Source organism: Pogoniulus pusillus, chromosome 2 (genome assembly GCF_015220805.1).
Source record: "Pogoniulus pusillus isolate bPogPus1 chromosome 2, bPogPus1.pri, whole genome shotgun sequence".
Lineage (NCBI taxonomy): Eukaryota > Metazoa > Chordata > Aves > Piciformes > Lybiidae > Pogoniulus > Pogoniulus pusillus.
The window spans coordinates 14,358,421-14,378,057 of record NC_087265.1 but is presented as its reverse complement, the minus strand read 5'-3'; the positions used below and the strand labels follow the sequence as shown (position 1 = coordinate 14,378,057).

The window sequence follows — 19,637 nt, the reverse complement described above, 5'->3', positions numbered from 1 at the left end:
CCTTGTTTTATGTGCCCAGTGGATTAATGAGGTATCACAAATTGCCAGTGCCACTGAACAAATAATTAATTTTCTTTTAGGCAGCACAGTCATGACATCAAAGCTCTCCTATGTCTCCTTATCGAATAAAGAGTACTCTCTCTCATCTTTATAATAATGAGGCTTAACACATGCAGCCAAGTGTAAGACAGCAGCCTGCAGGTCTTGCCTCTCCAAGTCCCAAGTCAGCACACCTAAAAGATGAACAATGCCAAACGGTCTTTCAACCAACCCAAACTGCCAAAACCAAGGGAGGAATAACAGCAGTGCTGAATAATACAAAACAGATTAAAAGGAAGAGGAAAGCCTGAAGTATTATTAGGGAAGGCATTGAAGGAAAAGAGTGTACAGCAAAATCAAATATGATATAAAAAAACCTGCAGAAGATATAACATGATAAAAAAATAATGGAAGAAATCAGCACCACCTTGCCTGGCACTATTAAAGCAAGAACAACTAGTGGAAAATAAGCAGAGATTTGTATCAGTCACAGGAAACTCCTTACTTGAGCTAGTCAGACTCTTTGATGACAGAAGGAAAAGGACAATCCATTTTGGACATACAAGTGCTGAAATCCTAGAGTGAAATTTGATTGGAAACAAAATTGAGAAATTGTTTCAGATTGCTAACTATTGGAAATGCTATCTAAATGGGTCATCAGAAAAGGACTAGAAATAGAAAGCCAACAAACTCAGCAATGCCCAGAAGACTAAATGGGACAGAAAGAGATGGAAAGAATTCAGGAGGTTTAAGCTTTGTTAGATAAAGATTATTGTAAATGCAAAAAGAAACACTGAAATAGGCATAAATGGAGATGATACACACCAGCTATAACATTTGTGGCCTGTTACTGCAAAGGCAATAGATCAACTTAAGTATGTGGGACAGCGCCGTGATGCAGAGCAGGACAGAGAACAAGATAAAAGTGAAAGATAAAAAACATGAGGTGGAAAATGCAAACAGGGAAATTTAAGTAAGAACAAAGACTGATGAAGAAACAAGATGTAATAAGTTCTTTAGAAAGACCAAAAGGATTTAATGTGTAGCTTGGAAATGTGGAAAGGGAACCCATGATCTATAGGATGGAATTAAGACATTCATGCCATAAGGAAGCATCCCAATATTTGTACTTATGCTTGCATAACAGAAGGCTAGGAGAGGGTTTGCTGCAGGGTTTTGGAGGAGCACTGTCCTGTTTCCTGCTTGAGATCACACCCATTTTTTCTTCTGCAGGAAAGACCCTTCACCCTCAGAGATCTCTTTAGTAGTTGTTTGCTAAATCTGGTTTGTATTAATTGTTGTACAGGACATAGTGGAAATAAAATCTCTTTCTAGTTAGGTTACAGGTCTCTCAGCACTTTCGTATCCTCCCTTAAAAGAGGTGTTAAGTCAAGCAGTAGCATGCTCCCTGCTGCTTCACTCAGGAGCCGTGAGCAACACAGCAGCTTTGGCCCATCAGCTGCCTCTGGCAGACCTGCCCTTAAGTCCAGCAGTGCTTCAGAATTCATCTTTTTCTCCATGGCCCCACTCACCATGTCAATGGGAGAGCACATGTGAGCGCTAAGTTATTCACACAGTGATGGCATGTGAGGCAGGCACCCAATGCAAGAGTCTTACACTTTGTGTGTGAGATTTGGCAGTTCTGAGTTTATAATCCCTACAGGAAAGTGGAGCTACCACTAAAGAGAGATGCAGTTCTCAATGACTTTTATTTGCATTCTGTAATGATGATGTGATGGTCCATTTTGGATAATGGCTCATAGTTCTAAGCCTGCAAAAATAGCTGGGCTTTAAGAAAGTGAAGACAGATTGGGAGCCTGACACTCTGAGATGGAGAGGGAAAGTCCAAGCGATGACTCACAGGTCTTCCCTAACTTGTATTACTTTATTCTTATCACAAGAAAAACAAAGCCTGATTATTGCTGTGAATCGTTGCTGCAGCAATACTTATGCATCAGAAAGGTTTTTGTTGTATTTGGGTAATGTCTTTTTCACACTACAAGTTGTTAAATGAGCTCAACGACACCTTAGCAAAGAAATAAGTTCATAATGCATTCACAAGGCTCACCAGGGCATCTGAGCCAAGTGTGGCACCACTCTAATCCCATCAGCCAAATGTTACAGCATCCAAAAATCTTGCTTCTGGTGGCACGCAGGAACGGAGAAGAAGCAATTCTGCCACTGCTGGCAGATTGATCTTTGGCAAGGCACCTCACCTTCTCCCTGTATGTTTCACCTGCTCTCTTGGCCTTTCTGCTTAAGATGGTGCTGGTGCTCTCCAGCATGTACTACACCCTGGTTGCACGCTTTGGCAGCGCACACAACTGCTGTCAAAGATTTTTGCCTCAGTTGTCTGACGTGTCACTGCTTATACTGTAAACACATGAAAACTCATCAGGGACTTTGCCGATGAGGGCAGAAGACCTTAAGCTCCCCAAATGGGCATGGCTCAGTGCTCTCAATGGTTTGCTTCTTCACGTACAGAGGCCTCTAGGGGGCAATGCAGCCCCGATGTAACTGTTGGGTTGCAGCCTGGGACTGCCACATCGCTCTAAAGTGCTCTGCAACTCAGGAGACCTCAAAAGCTAGCGAAATAAACGAAGTTGTCATCTGAGTACTGTGTGTGTGGTCTGCATTATTTCCATTACAGGATAGTCCAAAAGAGCTTTCAAGATCTAGAAAGAAAATGCTGGAAGTGAATAGGGAATAAAAATCCTGTAAATAAACTGGGCCTCAAAGCGTGTAGCATGCTTCATGTAAGAAACAGAAGATAACAGAAATACGCAGTCTTTGCTGGAAGTAAGAGAGTTGATGTAGGAGATTTTGCGTTGGAAGCAACTAAGGTGTTGCTCAGCTTGGAAATGAGAGAACATAAATATATGTATGGGCTGACAAGGCAAGCAGAATCACAGAAAGACTGAGCAAAGATGAGGCAAACCACTATGCCTTGGCATTTGTAAAGGAGGACAGCACTCTTAGAAAAGAAAGTAAGGTATTCAGAAAAGCCTTTTTAAAGAATGAATGCAAAGCAGATCTGCCATTTACCTACTACTGAAACCAGAACAAATAACCAGGCTCCAAACTGAGCCTTCTCTTTTCAGGTGTTTAAATGGCATCAAATGTGTAAAGTCACAGGTGGGAGAAGGTCACTTCTCAGCATGGAGATCCTATTTCCATATGCATTTCTCTACACCCAGTGAAGTTCAGGTTATTAAATCACATGCAAAGATCAATAAAGTACTGAAATGTGTAACCAAGAGCTGCAGTCAAGCATCCCCTAAAATATTTCCATGATCTTGATCCGTGCTGCTTATAAAATGTATTTATTCAGTGGTTACTGCTTAGTAATAAGTTAAAATGCACTGTGAACAAATACAGTAATGCTAGGATACTTCATTCTGTCTCAGGAGGGATATAGTCTGAATACTATGGCAAAATGTCATCAAAATTTCTCTCTTAGGAATGAAAGGATGGAAATGATCATTTAGTAGTGCATGCCCAAACATTTCTCTGTAGCATCTGGGAAGGAAAAGTATTTTCAAGTTAATAATAAAATGCTGTCACATTGTCTTTCTAAATGAGATGAAAGTGTTGCTGGTTCATGATGCAAGATGCACAGCACTAAGTGGCTATTCTGCTGTTTACCAATTACATCCTTCAGAGAGCAGAGAATTTTTATTAAACATGCTGCAGCTGCTAATTAGAATATAAAAGACCTGAAAATTGGAGAAGAATTTTTTAAAAAGGTGGATTTTTTTTCTGATGTTCAGCAACTGTCAGGATTGTGTTAAGAATAACAGAGGTACTCACAAGATGTAGCAGATAACTCCTATGCTCCACATATCTGTTTCATATCCAATAGGTTCATAGTTTATAACTTCTGGAGCCACAAACTCGGGTGTCCCAAAGAGAACTTTCAGAGAACCTGCATTTTCTGTGAAGAATGGAAGAGAAAGCCCATTAACTGCTGCAAAAAGGCAATTATTCCCAGTAAAGGGACAACAGGTTTGTCCTAATATTTGTGATTTGTTTAAAGACCTGCTATTTTTTAAACTGATATATATATATGTGTGTGTGTATAGCAATAGAGAATTATTTATAAAGCATCCTCAAGCATATGGCAATGTATAAGGCATATAATAAGAGGGTTCCTATTGCACAATCTCCACGAGAACTACTCTGAGAAAGGGGAAAAATCTGCTCAGGGATTCTACTGTAAAGAGAAACAGTAGTGACAAAATTATACTAGTAAGAAATAGCTGTTTCAGTCCAACACATTTTTAATACTATAAACAGAACAGAAATTTGACACTTGGTTACATATTTCTGAAATCTGAAACATCACAAGCTGCTGGTGAAAGAAGGAAAGATGCAGATGATGTACACCTGTCAGATCACTACACCTGTCAGATCACTACCCCAGTAAAATGGGGTTTAAGGCTGCTCTTAAAACCAGGCTTGCCTACGAGCCTACCTGTGAGCTCCAAAGAAGTGAAGCAGGACAGAACATGCTTAGTCATCAGTTGCCACTCCAAACTTTTATTCATCTGGCCTATAGCAGAGGTGTCCTACATTTGGCTCTGCTGAAACACCATGCGGATGCTTCTGAAGTGAGCTACAGTGAAGCTACTGCTAGCAATATGAACTGAAAGAATGAGGTCATGGTTCACATGAACTCTTCATCTTTTTTGTGCTGACCTAACATTACTGGAAAATACAGGGATTAAGGTAGAATAACAATCTTTATAGAACCTAGCATTGACAGTGTGCAGCTATGAGTGATGTAACTTCTGGTCATAATGTGAAATGTAAGTCATTTAGATAGAATTTACTAGGAAAATCCATCAGTGAATGAGAAGAAGAAAAGAATAAGAAAGGTCAGGAAGGAAGAAAACTAAGCAATAGATTAGGGATTAGGGGAAAAATAAATCCAGTAAAAATAAAGTGTATTATGAAAGTATAAAGATGTCAGGAAAGGAATTGTTTCTGATGTGAAACAGGCTTGGATTTAGGTAGAGAAACTCTTGTCCAGTCTGAGCAATCAATGAGATTCATTTCTCTTTTGTGTAAGAGCAATCCAAATTAAACACAGTAGAATGAGGACCCATCCATCTCCCAAAGAGATTAGCATCTACACAAAACACTTATGAATGAGAAGGAAAAGAGACATAACAGATCCAAATCATGCTCTTGTTAGGGTTACCACAAGCAGGAAGATTTGCAGCTCTATAAGCATGAGAAACCTCAGACAACAGCAGATCAAAGCTCTGAGAAGGCTACCATAGATGCTAGTTGTCCACACTGCTGAATCATAACACAATATTTTTATTTACCAGAACTTTTGCTAGTAAGGGTCTGCAACGTAAGTGCCCATCCTAATACTGTCTCCACACCTACAGTTACCACCACTGAAAGCTGGTAAATCATTTCATAAGCTGTAATCATGCACATTTGAGGTATGCAAATCCTAATCTATGAAATCAGAAGTTGAGAACATATGGGGTCCATAACCTTCCTAATGATTGAAAAGCATGTTTGAGGCAGCTTTTAAGCACTGCCACAGTAATTCACTCACAGACATTCCAGTTTCCCATTTTAAATGCTATGAAACCCTTTTTGCTCTGCTCAGGTATGGTGATAGTAAGTTAATTGCAGAGAATTCATTTCCACGTGTTAGCTGTGCTCTCAGAGACAACTCCATGCAGTGAGTACCCATTTCTAGAGACAGAACACCTGCAAGCAGCCCCAGAAAACCACCTAGATCCCCCCATGTAAGTTCACCAACATCAAGACATTCCTGCCAGTTGTCTGACTATCTTTAAAAGGCACATTCAAAACCTATGCCACAACATCCTAACCAGTTTTTCTACCCCAAGAAGTAGGCTCTTTTCTCTGATGTTCAATCCAAACTGGTTTAGCCTAAAACAAGGGCAATGTCTTCTCTACAATGGCAATGGGGAGTGAGAGATCACTCTTCTTTTCCAAGCACAAATGGGAAGCCTCAGATCCCATTTCCCATTTGCCTTCTTTCAAAGCTCAATACCTACATTTTTTTCCCAGTTGTCCCTATGAAAAACTACCGAAATCTGTTGCAAAGTACCTGTTTTCTAAAAGCTTCATCATGATCACACAAATCTCAGGCTCAGATTTTCACATCCAAGTTTGGAGGCCTTTCTGTGCACTGTGTAAACTACCATGAGCCACTGTGTATGCAAAAGGCTGGTGTGTGAAATGTGCTGCACATAGGTCAGAGAAATGATTTCAAAAACATGGCATTTAAGTGCAAACATACAGTGTGAAACAACTGATACAGCATTTTCTGTGTATGCAAGAAAGAAAAGGATATGACTTTTTCTATGAAATAATATGTCAAATCTTTACTCAGATGTTTACAAGCCTAATATGCAAGTGGGATCTATGTTTGGATATCCCTTAGTTCAGACAGAAAGCTGACAAGCTGGCTGGAAACTGTTGCCAACACTGTGTATAATCAACTGAATAAAAGGGGGAAGGGAAAAAAAGGGCTTTATAGTACTCAAAAATCATTCTCTTTTCTCCTCAAGAAGTTTATCTTAAACAATTTTCTACATGTGTTCCTCAGCACACCAAAAAAGGTCAGGAAAATATCCCACTGCAGCTTTGGTATTTCCTGACAGTGTAACAGAACTAATTAGCTGCAGAGGATGACCGCAGAAGGAGCTGACCCTAATTTCTTCAAAATGCTGGATATCTAGAGATGCCAGTTTGCACTAGTTACAAGTAAGTTAAATCTCAGAAGCTGAAGTGCAAAATCAAGCCTCTGTTCCCTTCAGCAGTCCTCGGTTGAGCGGTTCTACTCAGCCAGGGTCAAATCTATATAGTGTGAGTGCTCCAATCCCACATCTGTCAAAGCCAAAGTGAATTTGACATCCAATTTCAAAATCAGAAGGCTTGAAGGAACGTAAATGGAGGCACCTGTGTCAGTGTACCCCATAAGTCAACTGGCAAGAAGAGGGCACTTAGCAAAAAGTGAGGTTAGCAATTTTTGTAAGTAAATGAAAAATATATGTTATGCTTTTGGAAAACATCTCAAACAAAATGGTGTGCATATCTTTGTGATTAATGCAGTGATTTTGCTTTATGGCCACAGGAGGGGAGGGCATATTCTCTTCTTTGAGAAATGCCATACTCCCTGAGTTACCCAGAGCAGCAGGCTGGTGAAAGAAACAGCAAATTCCTACAAAGTAACTTTGCAAGAATAAGCAACATACTAAGCAAATGGATGTGTGGTATTGTAAAATCAAGATCAGCAGCAGTGTCTGTAGCTCTCATTCTTCCACACGAGAAAAGTTATACATAGGTTAGAGATGTACTACACATGGTCTGACCGTAGCAGCTCCCAAGCTAGTGTCAGCCCTGCAACATGCAGCGATGCCACAAGATTAACAGAATAATGGAAGAGATGGTGGATAATTGGGCTACTGAAACTAGGACCTTCCTTTTGCTAAATGTGGGCTTAACTGCAGTTTGAAGTCAAAAAGTTAGCTGAAATTTTCTTCAATAGAAAGATCATTCTATGGCTACACTGTATCTCATCGACAAAATCCTCTTAGTTCAGCAGCAAGTGGAGAGTCTGGCAGCTGGGATGTCATGGGATGACACCTCTTGTAGCAAAAGCTGCAGCACTGGGACTTACTCCACAGCTTCTCTGTTTCCTCAATAGACCAAAATCCAGTTCATGTTCCCAGAAAACAATTTGCTCTATACTGATGAAGCAACATAAATGGTAGCAATCTCTATTTGAATGAGTGAAATGAGTTCACAGTGTCCCTGTGACCAAGATTTACGCAGTATCAATTTGGAATTGAATGTCATTTAAAAAGCAGTTTTCCTTTCCCCTGCTCATTCAACATATTATTCTCGGTTTGTTTTAGTGAAATATACTCTTGGGTATGCAGTAGTCTGTTATTTAAATGTCCAAAGAAGTAGGATGAGCAGCAGGTAGGCAGGTAACAAACCCAAGAAGGCTGTAATTCCAAATTGCAATTCCAATGCTTAAAAAAAAAGATTAAAGAATTGGTCTGCTTTTCTATAAGGATTAAATGTAATTGTATTTAAAAAGGGAAGACAAAAGATTACAACTAAGAATTTAGCTCTGCAACCCTTTATATAGAGAGCAGCAATTCATATGGGTTGTCCCAACTAACTTGTGGCAGAAGAGCCACAAGTCTCAGTATATCAGGTTCATAAAGTATTATAGCTCCTTTCAATTACTGGAATGAGTTTCATTCTCTCTTGTGAAAAAGAGAGCTGTGTGTGATGTCAGTGTTGTGTAACATTAACAAACAAAACTAGAGGGCTGCTTTTTAGAGCTGAATTAATACTGATCAATGTGAAGACAGGCACAAAGTCAAGGTCTTTGGCTTTTAAATTGCAGAGCATGGTGGAAAGCTTAGTGCAAAATGAACGATAGAAGGAAGCTAAACAATTTCTTAGGAAGAGGAGGAGCATGTCAAATGGAACTTGCCCCTGCTTGCTCCCAGCCCACCAGTCCCAATGCATTAATTTTTAAGTAGTGCCATTTCATTAATAATTTTTAGCATGACCAAAATATAGCTTTTCATAGAATTCCTCCATTTTTTAACTTGTATGACACTATGCTGCCATTTAGGATAAGAAACGATAAGATTAATGGGGAAATGTAAATGGAATGTAATTATCCATATCTGAAAGGCCATCTCCATACCTGAGCATCACCTTAATTCCTGCTGTTACCATTGTGTATTTCACCTTGGAATCTACAGGGATAGATACCCTAGCCACAGAAACAGGAAGATCGTATGCACTTCACTGCAAACATCTCTTGAAGCTGAGGTGCCTCAATATCACTCCTGAATGTCTTTTTTCCCCCCAAACCAGAACTATTTATAAGAAACCTATTTATTTACTCTTTACACATGAAAGGATGTAACAGTAAGAATTACTGCTTGTCTTGCCCTTTCCCCCTCATCATATTGAAATAGGCAGAAGAGTCATTACCTAATCTTCTTGCAAGTCCAAAGTCAATGAGTTTGATACTTGTACCGGTTTTGTTGACACACATAATATTTTCTGGCTTCAAATCCAAGTGGACAATACCCTGCTTATGGATGTACTGAACTCCTTCTGAAATCTGCTTCATATATTTAATGCACTCTCTCTCTGTCAGTTCAAAGTCTTCATCTATGATTCGTTCGAAGAGTTCTCCTCCAGAAACCCTACAAAAGACCAAATAAAAAGAGGACTTCTGTAACATTTTCATATTGGGAGTAATCAAATCCTTTCCGTTGGGAAAATGCAGCTGACTGAAGATCATAATAGTCACTTCAAGATGCAATCTTTTGTACTGACACTCTGCACAGATGCAAGGATCACATCAGAAGAGTCACCTCCTGTGTGTGTCATAAATCAATAGATGTTTTCTATTCTCAATCTCTTTACCAGTTTAGGACTGGCAGTGAGGATATAGCTGGATTTACATCTTGCCTTTAGGCTTCAGTCACCTGCCACTGGCAGGAAAGTGTGTGTGCCATGTGATTGTCGCCACACTGACATGTTTGTAACACTGCTCCAGGCTCTGAGCTTGTATTTCTCACTCTTTCCTTTCTCCAATGTTCCATCACTCCACAGGTGCAGATAACATAATTTCGAAATAAAGAAAACTAAAATTCATGGGATGGGTCCCAGGAAAAGAGGATAAAACTTGTAGCAGGTAATTGAAATTCTGGGAAGAGGAGAGTCAGAGTGACAAAGAAAGGCTGAAGAAGGAAGAATTCAAACAATATGGTTAATTGGAATGCAAAGCTCAAGGGGAAAATTATGGACCCAAATGAGCTCAGAGGGAATTTCCTTAGCTATGACAGGACAAGGATATAACCCACAACTCTTCCCGTGCTGGTATTTTTAGCTGAGGCATTATCACACTCTTTGTAGGTCAGTTCCATATTTATGCTTATTGAAGAAGAGGCAGTCACCACAAACTAAAATCATAACCTAATTAGATTTTTAAACAAAACTCCTTTAAATCTCATTGCACTTTTTTGTATTCTTGAGAAGTACCCTCCCTTTGTTGTCAAGGGGAACCAACGAAGTGTAAAGCCACACACTATTCAAAACTCTTTGTGCATTTCCTTGTTTTCCATTAGGTCTGCCAGCTCCCAGTTCCAAACTAAGTAGGGCTCCCATCCTTTACCATCATCAGTTTGCTCAACTGCTGAATCTAAAAATAAAAACATGTCTTGCACATAAGCTGCAAGGTCGTATAATGGCGATACAGTCCCTGAAATGTGCTAGTGCAGCAGTAGCTTGCAACATATCTCTTTTTCTTCCAACAATTTGTATCTTACTCAGCACCTCCAGCCAGCTGAAAAACTGCTGCTGCTTGTAGCGGACAGCACGTGGAGTAGATGCAGCAGCAGAACAGTAACTGATGGAACTTTTGGGGAAAAACATCAGCACAGATCAGGATTTCATTTTCTTTCCAGCTGCTACTGTCACAAGTATGAGATTCACACAAAGCAGGTGCTGTATGGATGATGTAAACGTTGGCCATGTTGGTCATTACTGGTTTTGAAGTCTGGCCATTACTTTCTATCCCATGCTGTGCAGATTCTTTTCTTATAATGAATCCTGGTGCAGGAACATGTCCAGACTGTCACTCCCCCTATTTTTTTTCCTTCTTTAAGTAAGTACCTACTATCTTGAAACAGAAAGCTCCCCAAATCCCAGCCCTGTGAGATGCTTAATAACACTGCTTGTGCAGTGCTTTTCTGCTGCTTCCCATCATGGTGTAGCATAAGTAGCTCAAACCAAACAATTTCTGGGAGGTAAAAAGTGTTGCTGTCTTACTCAGCAGGAACAAACAGCAAGATAGGCCATCTTCAAATTCAGTTTCACTTAATTGTATAGATTTAGATGAAGAGTGCAATGCCTTTCAAGTAAAAGAGAAATTCTCTTCCTCAACTGCTACACCTCAGCCATGAGGGAAAATGTGTATGTTGACATTAGAGGCAGATCAATTAATGTTCATGTTTTTGGGAGGCGGTTGTGTGAAACAGTCAGTGTAGCAAATCTTTCTGCATCAAGGGGACAGTCTCAAGTTGTGCTGGGGGAGGTCTAGGCTGGATGTTAGGAGGAAGTTCTTCCCAGAGAGAGTGATTTGCCATTGGAATGGGCTGCCCAGGGAGGTGGTGGAGGCACCGTCCCTGGAAGTGTTCAAGAAAAGATTGAATGAGGCACTTAGTGCCATGGTCTAGTTGACTGGCTAGGGGTGGCTGCTAGGTTGGACTGGATGATCGTGGAGGTATCTTCCAACCTGGGTGATTCTATGATTCTACTAATCTAGATTTAAAATATTCACCATGTTCACCCGTGGGGATTTATTAGACAGCACTCTCTTAATATAAATAAATGTTTTGTGATCAGAGTACTTATGTTGTTACAGAAAAAACACATCAGACTAATCCTTTAAGTCTCCTGAAAATATAAAAAGTGGGCATAGCACTTGATGAAAGCTAAAGTGTTTCAGCTAACCCTCAGGCATTATAAATTTGGCTGTGTGTTTTTTTCATGGAAATGCAGCTTTGTTGTTAGAATGCAGGGTAGATGTTTGCTTTCTCAAGCATATCTTTCTCTCCTTGTATCTGTTGTGCACCAACATTCAGTTCTCCATAGTATACAACTGAACAGTGTTTTGGTGAAAACTGACACAAGTTTCAGAACTGCCTAAAGAAAACTTTTTTTTTCTTTTTCTTTTTTATTTGTTTTAAATTTCCTTAAACATATTTTTGATTCTAAGTGCAATCTCAAATTGCAACTAGCTTTTTTCCTCTCCCCTCTCAAGCTAGCAAGAAGAGTGAGCTGCAGAAATACACCACATGCACTTAATCAAAACTCAAACTAGACAGTGAAGACTGCAACACATTTTCACTGAGCTACAATGCAGATTCCCCTACACAGGTTAAATGAGTTGGATAAATTATTGGAAAACCTTACAAGATGTGAAAACTTCCCAGGCCCTTCAGATATTGAAGCCTTGGACAGTCACATGTCTGGGCAAGTTGCTGCTTTTGTGAGGAAAATGATTTTCAACATTGTTAGAGTCATCTGCTTTATACTTACATTTCCAAGACCATAACGATGTTGGCTTTTTCTTCAAAGGCATCTACACACTGGACGAGTTTTGGGTGATGTAGACAGTTCATGATGCTGATTTCATCCCTTATGTTTTCTTTTTCCTTAGCAGAATATGCTTTGAAAAATTTTCCTGCCCAAACTTTTCCAGTCTTCTTTTCAACAAGCCTAAAGACTTGTCCAAATTTGCCCCTGAAAATATATAACTATTTCCATAAAACACTTTTGCAATGTATGGAGCACCATAAATAGCAACATTTTACTAAATATTCCTGTGCAACCTCTCAATACTGAAACAAAAAGGTCTTAATATCAACCACTGCTTTGTACTGGAAGTTTCTTTTGCAGAGTGGTCTGCAAGAATTATGCATGAACACTAGATTTAAAGATACTCCACTATTCCACTTAGCCAGTTTTATATGAGAAGATGAACTACTGCCATGATTAATTCACATGATTCATGATTTCTTGTACAGAGTTTTCTATAGGTCATACACCTCTAAGAGGGCAGCAGACAGGACACATCTCAGGTGTAGGATATAGGTAAAATCAGACTCTGAATGCTGAAATAATAGTACTGATGCTTCAGTACTATTATTTCACATTGGTGCATATGTACAATTCTACCTCCATGACACACATAACAAGATCTGCTAATGGCAGTGTATAGGATTCCTCCTGGCCTTCAGCACTACAGATCACTGAAGGATTATTGTGGCATGCAATTCACACAACCATGGGTTTGAGCACTGAGAAACACAGCCAGGCTAATCACTGACCTTCACTGAGCAATGCTATTAATGCTCTTGGGATTATGGTTGCTGTCAACAGAGATTCTAGCCCGTGGGCAGGATAATCTTATTACCACTAATGGATAGAATGGAAATGCAAGTACACAATGTGTACCTTTTTTTTCAGCTAGCTTTTAGAACACTGCACAATGAACAAATCCTCTAGCTTTATTCATTTGTGGGCTTTATTTTCCTTGCCAGAGATGCATGTAGTGCCTATCTAAAATGATCAATTAATAAGAATAAAAGATTTTTATGGATTGGAGGCCAACATATGTTAAAAATCTATTTTTACTGCAACGGAGGAACCCATCTGGAATGTTGAAAGTGCAAGACACCATCAAGGAATGAATGCACATGATCTTTATAATTGACTTGTAGCCTTGAAAAGATCTGTCTTCAAAAGCACAATATAGTACTTACGATCCCAGTCTTTCTTCAATATTATAGACGTCAGAAACTTTTTGTTCAGTGTTGATAGTCACCGTCCGATACTCGACCTCAGTTTCTTTCCCTTCTACAAAGAAGTGTTAAGGGTTGTGATTAAAACCTCCATAAAATGTGAATTAAAACTGCAGATTTGCATTTGCCCTGACTTAAATATGAACTTCTTACCGTCATCAGATAGCTCCGCTTCGTCCTCTTTAGGTTCTATGATGAAAATAAAACAACATGAATAACTCATTATATGGGATAACATAAAATAGAGCACTCAAATTATTCACAGTAACACAGGCAATTGGTAAAAGCAGTCAGGGAGTTTGTGCATTAACCTCTTCACTGCTTCTGTGTGTGTATTGACTCCACAGTCACAATCTGGTCACCATTTCTTAATAAAGCAAGCCCATGCGTTTTACAGTACTTGTCCATTCTACCTGCCTACTAGAAACATCAGCATACTAAATCAAAGCCATCTAATAAATACCTTCAGGAATACTTCAGTGAAATATAAACATAAATTGAAAATATTGAAATCAGTATCAACACTTCTGGTTAATGGTAAATCCTTTCCTGCTTTTCTGGGCATTTTTTTTGATTGCAAAGCCAAAAGCAAAGCACATTTGTACATGAAAAAAAGAAACATCCTGCAAAGCATCCAGATAATTTTTTTCAGACTTGAGATGACTACAAAACTTGGACAGCATGCGCTCTACTCAGTATGGCTGAATTTTGGAATAATTGGAATCATTGAGGTCCAAATAGACCCTCAGTTCTGCATACTCAAAGGCAAGCATAGATGTTGGCAAGCCCAGTGCCACAAGAGAGAGTAAAAGCTGCCCTAAGCACCTGGAGTTTAGCTTTCAATTTTCCTGTGCGTGGACTGTCCGTAGCACAGGTTTGTGTGTTGTTCTCTGTGCTGCCTGCAGGTGTGAGGGGAAAGGGGCTGTAGATGGAATATTGTTATATATTTCTGATACTGCTTAGGCTTGCTCCTAAGACCCGTGGCTCTGACTATTAATTTGAGAAACTGCAAAGGTAGTTGCACAGTGACCTGTACGATTCTCCTTTTAGCAGCTGAAGCTGCACTTTGCGCTGCAGAGTGCAAGGCTAACCAAGTGATTTATCCCCACTGTGTCAACAGTTTTATGTTATGAAACCTTTATACAGTACTCTGGACACTCTTAGGTGCTTTAGAGTGTAGTTAGATGCAGCACATGAGAAGAAAACAGCAGAATAAAGAGTGATGAACGGACATCACCTTTTCACATCCAATGCATAATGATGGATCTATATTCTGGTAGCAAAGCCAACCAAGTAGGTACAATCTGTAACTAAAGCACTCTCTCTTATAGGTTTGCAACCCCTGTATATCTCAGTATAGGCTAGCTGGTTTGCAGCAATTTACCAGAAGAGCAGGGGGGGAAGAGGGCCCTCCCTACTCATGGGTAGCTGTCCTCAGATCTTCCTCAGCTAGAAACCACACTTGCAGAGCACATCACATTTTCCTCCCCTTTTAAGGGCTGCATAAAGGAGCTGATCCCAACCGCACTGCCAGTAGTTAGTGTCTGCCAAATACTGATTAGACAAAGAAGTCAGTTCTCAGTTCTGCAGTATTGAACTGCATTAAACTGCATTCTCTGTATTGAAACCATGAACTAGAAAAACCCTAAATTAGGTAAATGAACCCTAAATTAGGTAAATGGAATAATATATCTGCGCTTGGTAAGCGCTGAGTAGCTGTGCTAAAATCTTTCTTAGAAGTGAATCTAAGAAGAACAGTACCAAATTTTCCTCAAACATGGCAATGCCTACTTTAATCTGTTGTGATTTAGTAGCTGTTTTCTTTAAATACACAGTGAAAATGTAGCTATGCCTTTCTTCACTAAGCTTATACTGAGACTGCAAAGATGCACTGGCCACCTCAGTATGAAAATTAGTAATGAGTTTTTCTGTCAGCAGTGGAAAATCCCTAGTTACTCACTGAGTGTTTACATAGATGGCAGCAGAAAGTCCTGACTTGAGAGGTGCTGAATGCCCTGCCTCTAATTAAAGCACCAGTTGTATTCACAGACTTGAAAAATAGTGCTTTATATGACTTGCCCTTTCTCCACACTAGCTGCAGAACCAAGAATCGAATTCAAGAAGCCCTGGCACTGAGAGCACCAAGACAACCCACCCACATACTTTTTTTCCACTCAAAACAACTTTTTTCTTCTTTTTAGTTGGTTTTCATATATACCACAATGATTCATATGCTTTCTATTCCTTTTGTATTACTCTCAGTCTTACATACAGCTTCTTTGCCTTGGTCCAGTACAAATAGTGCTTGCTCTAAGAAACACAAATCTAGAGAAAAGTCAGACCCCCAACTCTAGAAGGTTTTTGTCCTGCAACTAAAGGAAGAGGGCATTCAAATACAGGCAATTTTGTTATGAAGAGAAGACCCAATACCATCTAGCTTGCTTTCAACTGCACTGCTGCTCTTAATGTTATTTCCCCCACTTCAAAGGGAAGATGCACCTTGATTTAGATCAGGTTGTAAATCTTTAAAATAGAGAGAAGCAATTTCTCAGAATTCATCTAGTTCAGCACTTGAAGAGAAAGAGGATTTACTTTTCTTTGGAAATGGCTGTTGAGAGGCTTACGCAGTTGTGTGATGCTGCACCACTCTCCTATAACTTTTGTTTTGCTGTGGCTATAAGAGATAGCATTGCAAGGACTATGTGAGACACTTTAAACTCAAAGGCTGTGCATACATAAGTAAGAAGGCAGAGATACAACAAACCATTTGCTCCTCAAAGATAGGGAAAAAGACAAAATACATTATTTCTGATCTGGGCTTTTCAGTGCAGTACATTATGTAGACGTGGGTGTGCACAAAATATACATTCAATATCTGTGCTTTAAAAGTAATGGTAATGTTTGTGTCTGTGTTTAGAACTTCGGTACCAGTTTCTGAATAATTTCTAAAATGTTCCAGCTCTTACCACTCGTTCTTTGAGAAGCAAAGAATAAGATCTTAAGCAAAAAACAAATACTGAAAAAAGACCTTTTTCCATATGTGCAACTGTAAAAAAAAAAGGCAAACTAAAAATATTTTTATCACCAAAACCATTGCAAAACCAATCTGCTCAGTGTGATAGCCTTGAATTCCCATGATTGGTGTGCTAGGGGCAACAGGACTGAGGTGCTCTACCATGCTAGGATTTGAAGCATGACAACTACAGCTAGGTATGAGAGGCTAATTCAGTTTCTGCTGCATGCTCAGTGTTTGGCAAACACTTTTGGTTTTCTTTTTCCAAAAGCAAAATTGAGATTTTTTATGGCTTATTTTCCCCACAGTGTGTCCACTATAAACTGCAATGAATCCATCAGTAGGTTTCAAGTAAGTCACCAAACGATTTTGCACCTAGGTACTGTCTGAATGTGTCACATGTGAAAGGTTTCATCTCCCATTGCCTCTGCACGGAGCTGCAGAAGTCTGTCAGTGAGCAGGCATACAGAAAGCCAGAAGCTGAATTATTGATTGGCCTCACAAGGCAGCATTTTGGGATCCCTGAAGCCAAGTTTCCACACTGGATGCATACAAAACATGTGCTCAGGCACCCAGGTTGCAAATGGACTTCAGTATGCTTATAGCCAGCATAAGCATTCATTGCACAGCGGCACATGGGAAGGAGTGTTCACAGCTGCCTGACTGCACTGGGGAACTATTTAAGATATTGCTTAATTGAATTGCCTTTCCCACCCCTCCCCTCTTAAAAACTAACCTTCTTGTTTCTCTCCAACTTTCACCAGATCAGATTCTTGACTGGGCTCGCTGATGCCATACACATTAGCAGCTCGCACGCGGAATTTGTACTCGCGGTCAGCCTGCAGATCCTGCACGTTGAAAGAGGTGCTGCGGCAGGTGGTCAGATCTGTCCATTTGTTGTCCACCGAGTTCCAGATCTCTACAGTGTATGACTGCACTGCACTTCCACCATCATAAGAGGAGCCATACCATGAGAGAGTGAGGGAGGAACTCCGTATGTCTGATGCACAAGGTGTTCCAGCAGGTGGGTCTGGTTTATCTGTGAAAACATATGCGAAGAGTATTAGATGAAGTGCTGAGGATAAGAGGTAGGACTTCCATTAGGTTATTCCTGGCCCTAACTAACAGCCTTGTTCTTTTCAAGCCATTAGTCTGCTCCAGGGGTTCCTTGAGGGAGAAGGAACTACTGCAGCATCGTCAGACATATCTGAATTAGGTAACACAGATGCCAATCCCACATGGGTCTCACCATAAGTTATTCAGTTCGCTGGGCATCTTGCTAAGCCATGCTGAAGCCTAGTGCCCTTCACAGCTATCATTATAGAAACAATGAAGACTAAAACCAGTTACCTGCAAGTACTGAAATAGAGTCTCTCATGATAGTGCGAACTACTTCTTGGTGAACTTCCTTAGAGGTTTACCCCTGTAGCAGTTGCTATAGTTGTGATGCTCATTCTCCAGCTCCCTTCATCTGCTTCCATACTAAGGGTCACTACTAAGCCCTTAGGGCCACTACTAAGCTTTCACAGTTTCAGAATGTGCCACTTTTCCAACTATTTCAAGGTAGTAGAGATACTAAAACCCAGTTTGTTGGCACAGAAACACAGATCCTGAAGGTTGACAACTTCTCCTGCTAACACTTTAATGTGTTCACCTATGTGCAGTTTTTGGAGGTCTAGTGCTCTTTTTGATAAAAAAGAACTCAGAATACAGAAATTAAAACTGGGGATTTTTTAAAATCTCATGTGCATTTTAGAAATTTCTGGGTAGATGGAAGATAGAAACCTCTAAATGTTTTTTCCTCAGTCAAAGACTTGTTCCTGCAGTCCTTATTTGCATGAATAGAGGCAATGTCACCAGAACCTGGTGCGCAAATGAGCAGCCAACTATGCAAACATCTGGTACAATACAAAAACCTTGCAATTATGTGACTTTTTCAAAATGAAGGTTAATGATTACAGAAAAATGTTGACTTTAAAAAAATTTACTGATTATGAGAATAATTATGGAGGTTAAACACTTTGAAAGACTTTGGAGGGAAAAAAAATAGCTTCCTTGGGAATATATCTCTTAGAAGTAATTTAGCAAAACCTACAAAATAATGATGATGCTGATCTGGATGAACTAGCAGACAAAGGTTGAATGAGAAATCAAAGGATGGGATAAAATGACAGGAAAGGAAAAGAAAAAGAAGTATGAGATGCTGCAAACAGTGCTTATGATGTACATGAATCGGTAAAATCCTGTCCCATTTTGCTGGTTAAAACTGCTGAAGGACATTACCACATTCTCCCTTAAGAAAGACAGAGCTGGCAAAATAGCCAAAAAATACAGTCACTTTTTCAACAACAAAAACATCCAAATGCTGGGGAAAACTGCTGTGGACTTTGATCAAAGCCTTTCTGTGGAACACTACCCCAGTTATCCCTCTATACTCCAATTATTGTTCCTAGGATAATCACTGAGCACAAAGTTTGTCACAAACATGCCTTTAGTTCTTGGACAGAGGGACCTCTCCTCTAAGTGCTGTGGTTTTACTTACAGAGAAGGAAAACAGGGTAGTCTCATTTGACTGAGATAGTGAAATATCAGTTCACTACTTGGAAGACTGCAAGTTCCATTGACCAATGATTTCTCTGATAAAAACCTCTGTAGTTCTTTCTAGTTCAGTTGTGATGGAAAAATCCACCTCCTCCCACAACTTACACATATTAAAATATATATAAATAGAACTTGTTGACTATGAGGGAAAAGACTGGGAGAGAGGAAGGGAGATGAACACCAAGGGTGTGCTACTGCATTCAGCATGAGAATGCCCAGGCAGATGAAAAAAAGACTGCTAGAACATAGGTTATCTTTATCTTGGCAACACTTAAAACATCATTCCACTAGGAGTCATCATCATACAGTACATGTCTTGTCAAACACAAGTATCAGACACCAGATGTCCTTAACTTCTGGAATGGCTTATAACTCTGCTTAGTTGTCACATTTTAATCACCTCATTTTCTGGCAGAGTAAAAAGGACTATTAACCAGCATGAATTTAAAGTATAGATACCATGAACTGAATCACAGAGAAGTTAAGTGATTTTTCCAAAATTGGACTGAGGGTAGCAACGATGAGAGCTGCATCTTGTTCTCCTCCTACCTAAACAGTAGCACTCCTCTTTCCTATCCTGC

General features: G+C 39.8%; 1 protein-coding gene across 1 annotated transcript in view; it reads right to left on the bottom strand.

The window, feature by feature from the left end:
- MYLK (myosin light chain kinase) overlaps positions 1-19,637 on the bottom strand; it is a 165,668-nt gene that overhangs the window by 11,117 nt on the left and 134,914 nt on the right. The window contains exons 21-26 of the mRNA XM_064157004.1: positions 17,192-17,494; positions 13,596-13,631; positions 13,404-13,497; positions 12,178-12,381; positions 9,058-9,275; positions 3,850-3,973 (exon numbers count right to left, since the gene is read on the bottom strand). Coding sequence (XP_064013074.1) covers positions 3,850-3,973; positions 9,058-9,275; positions 12,178-12,381; positions 13,404-13,497; positions 13,596-13,631; positions 17,192-17,494 — 979 coding nt within the window. The remainder of the gene's footprint in view (positions 1-3,849; positions 3,974-9,057; positions 9,276-12,177; positions 12,382-13,403; positions 13,498-13,595; positions 13,632-17,191; positions 17,495-19,637) is intronic.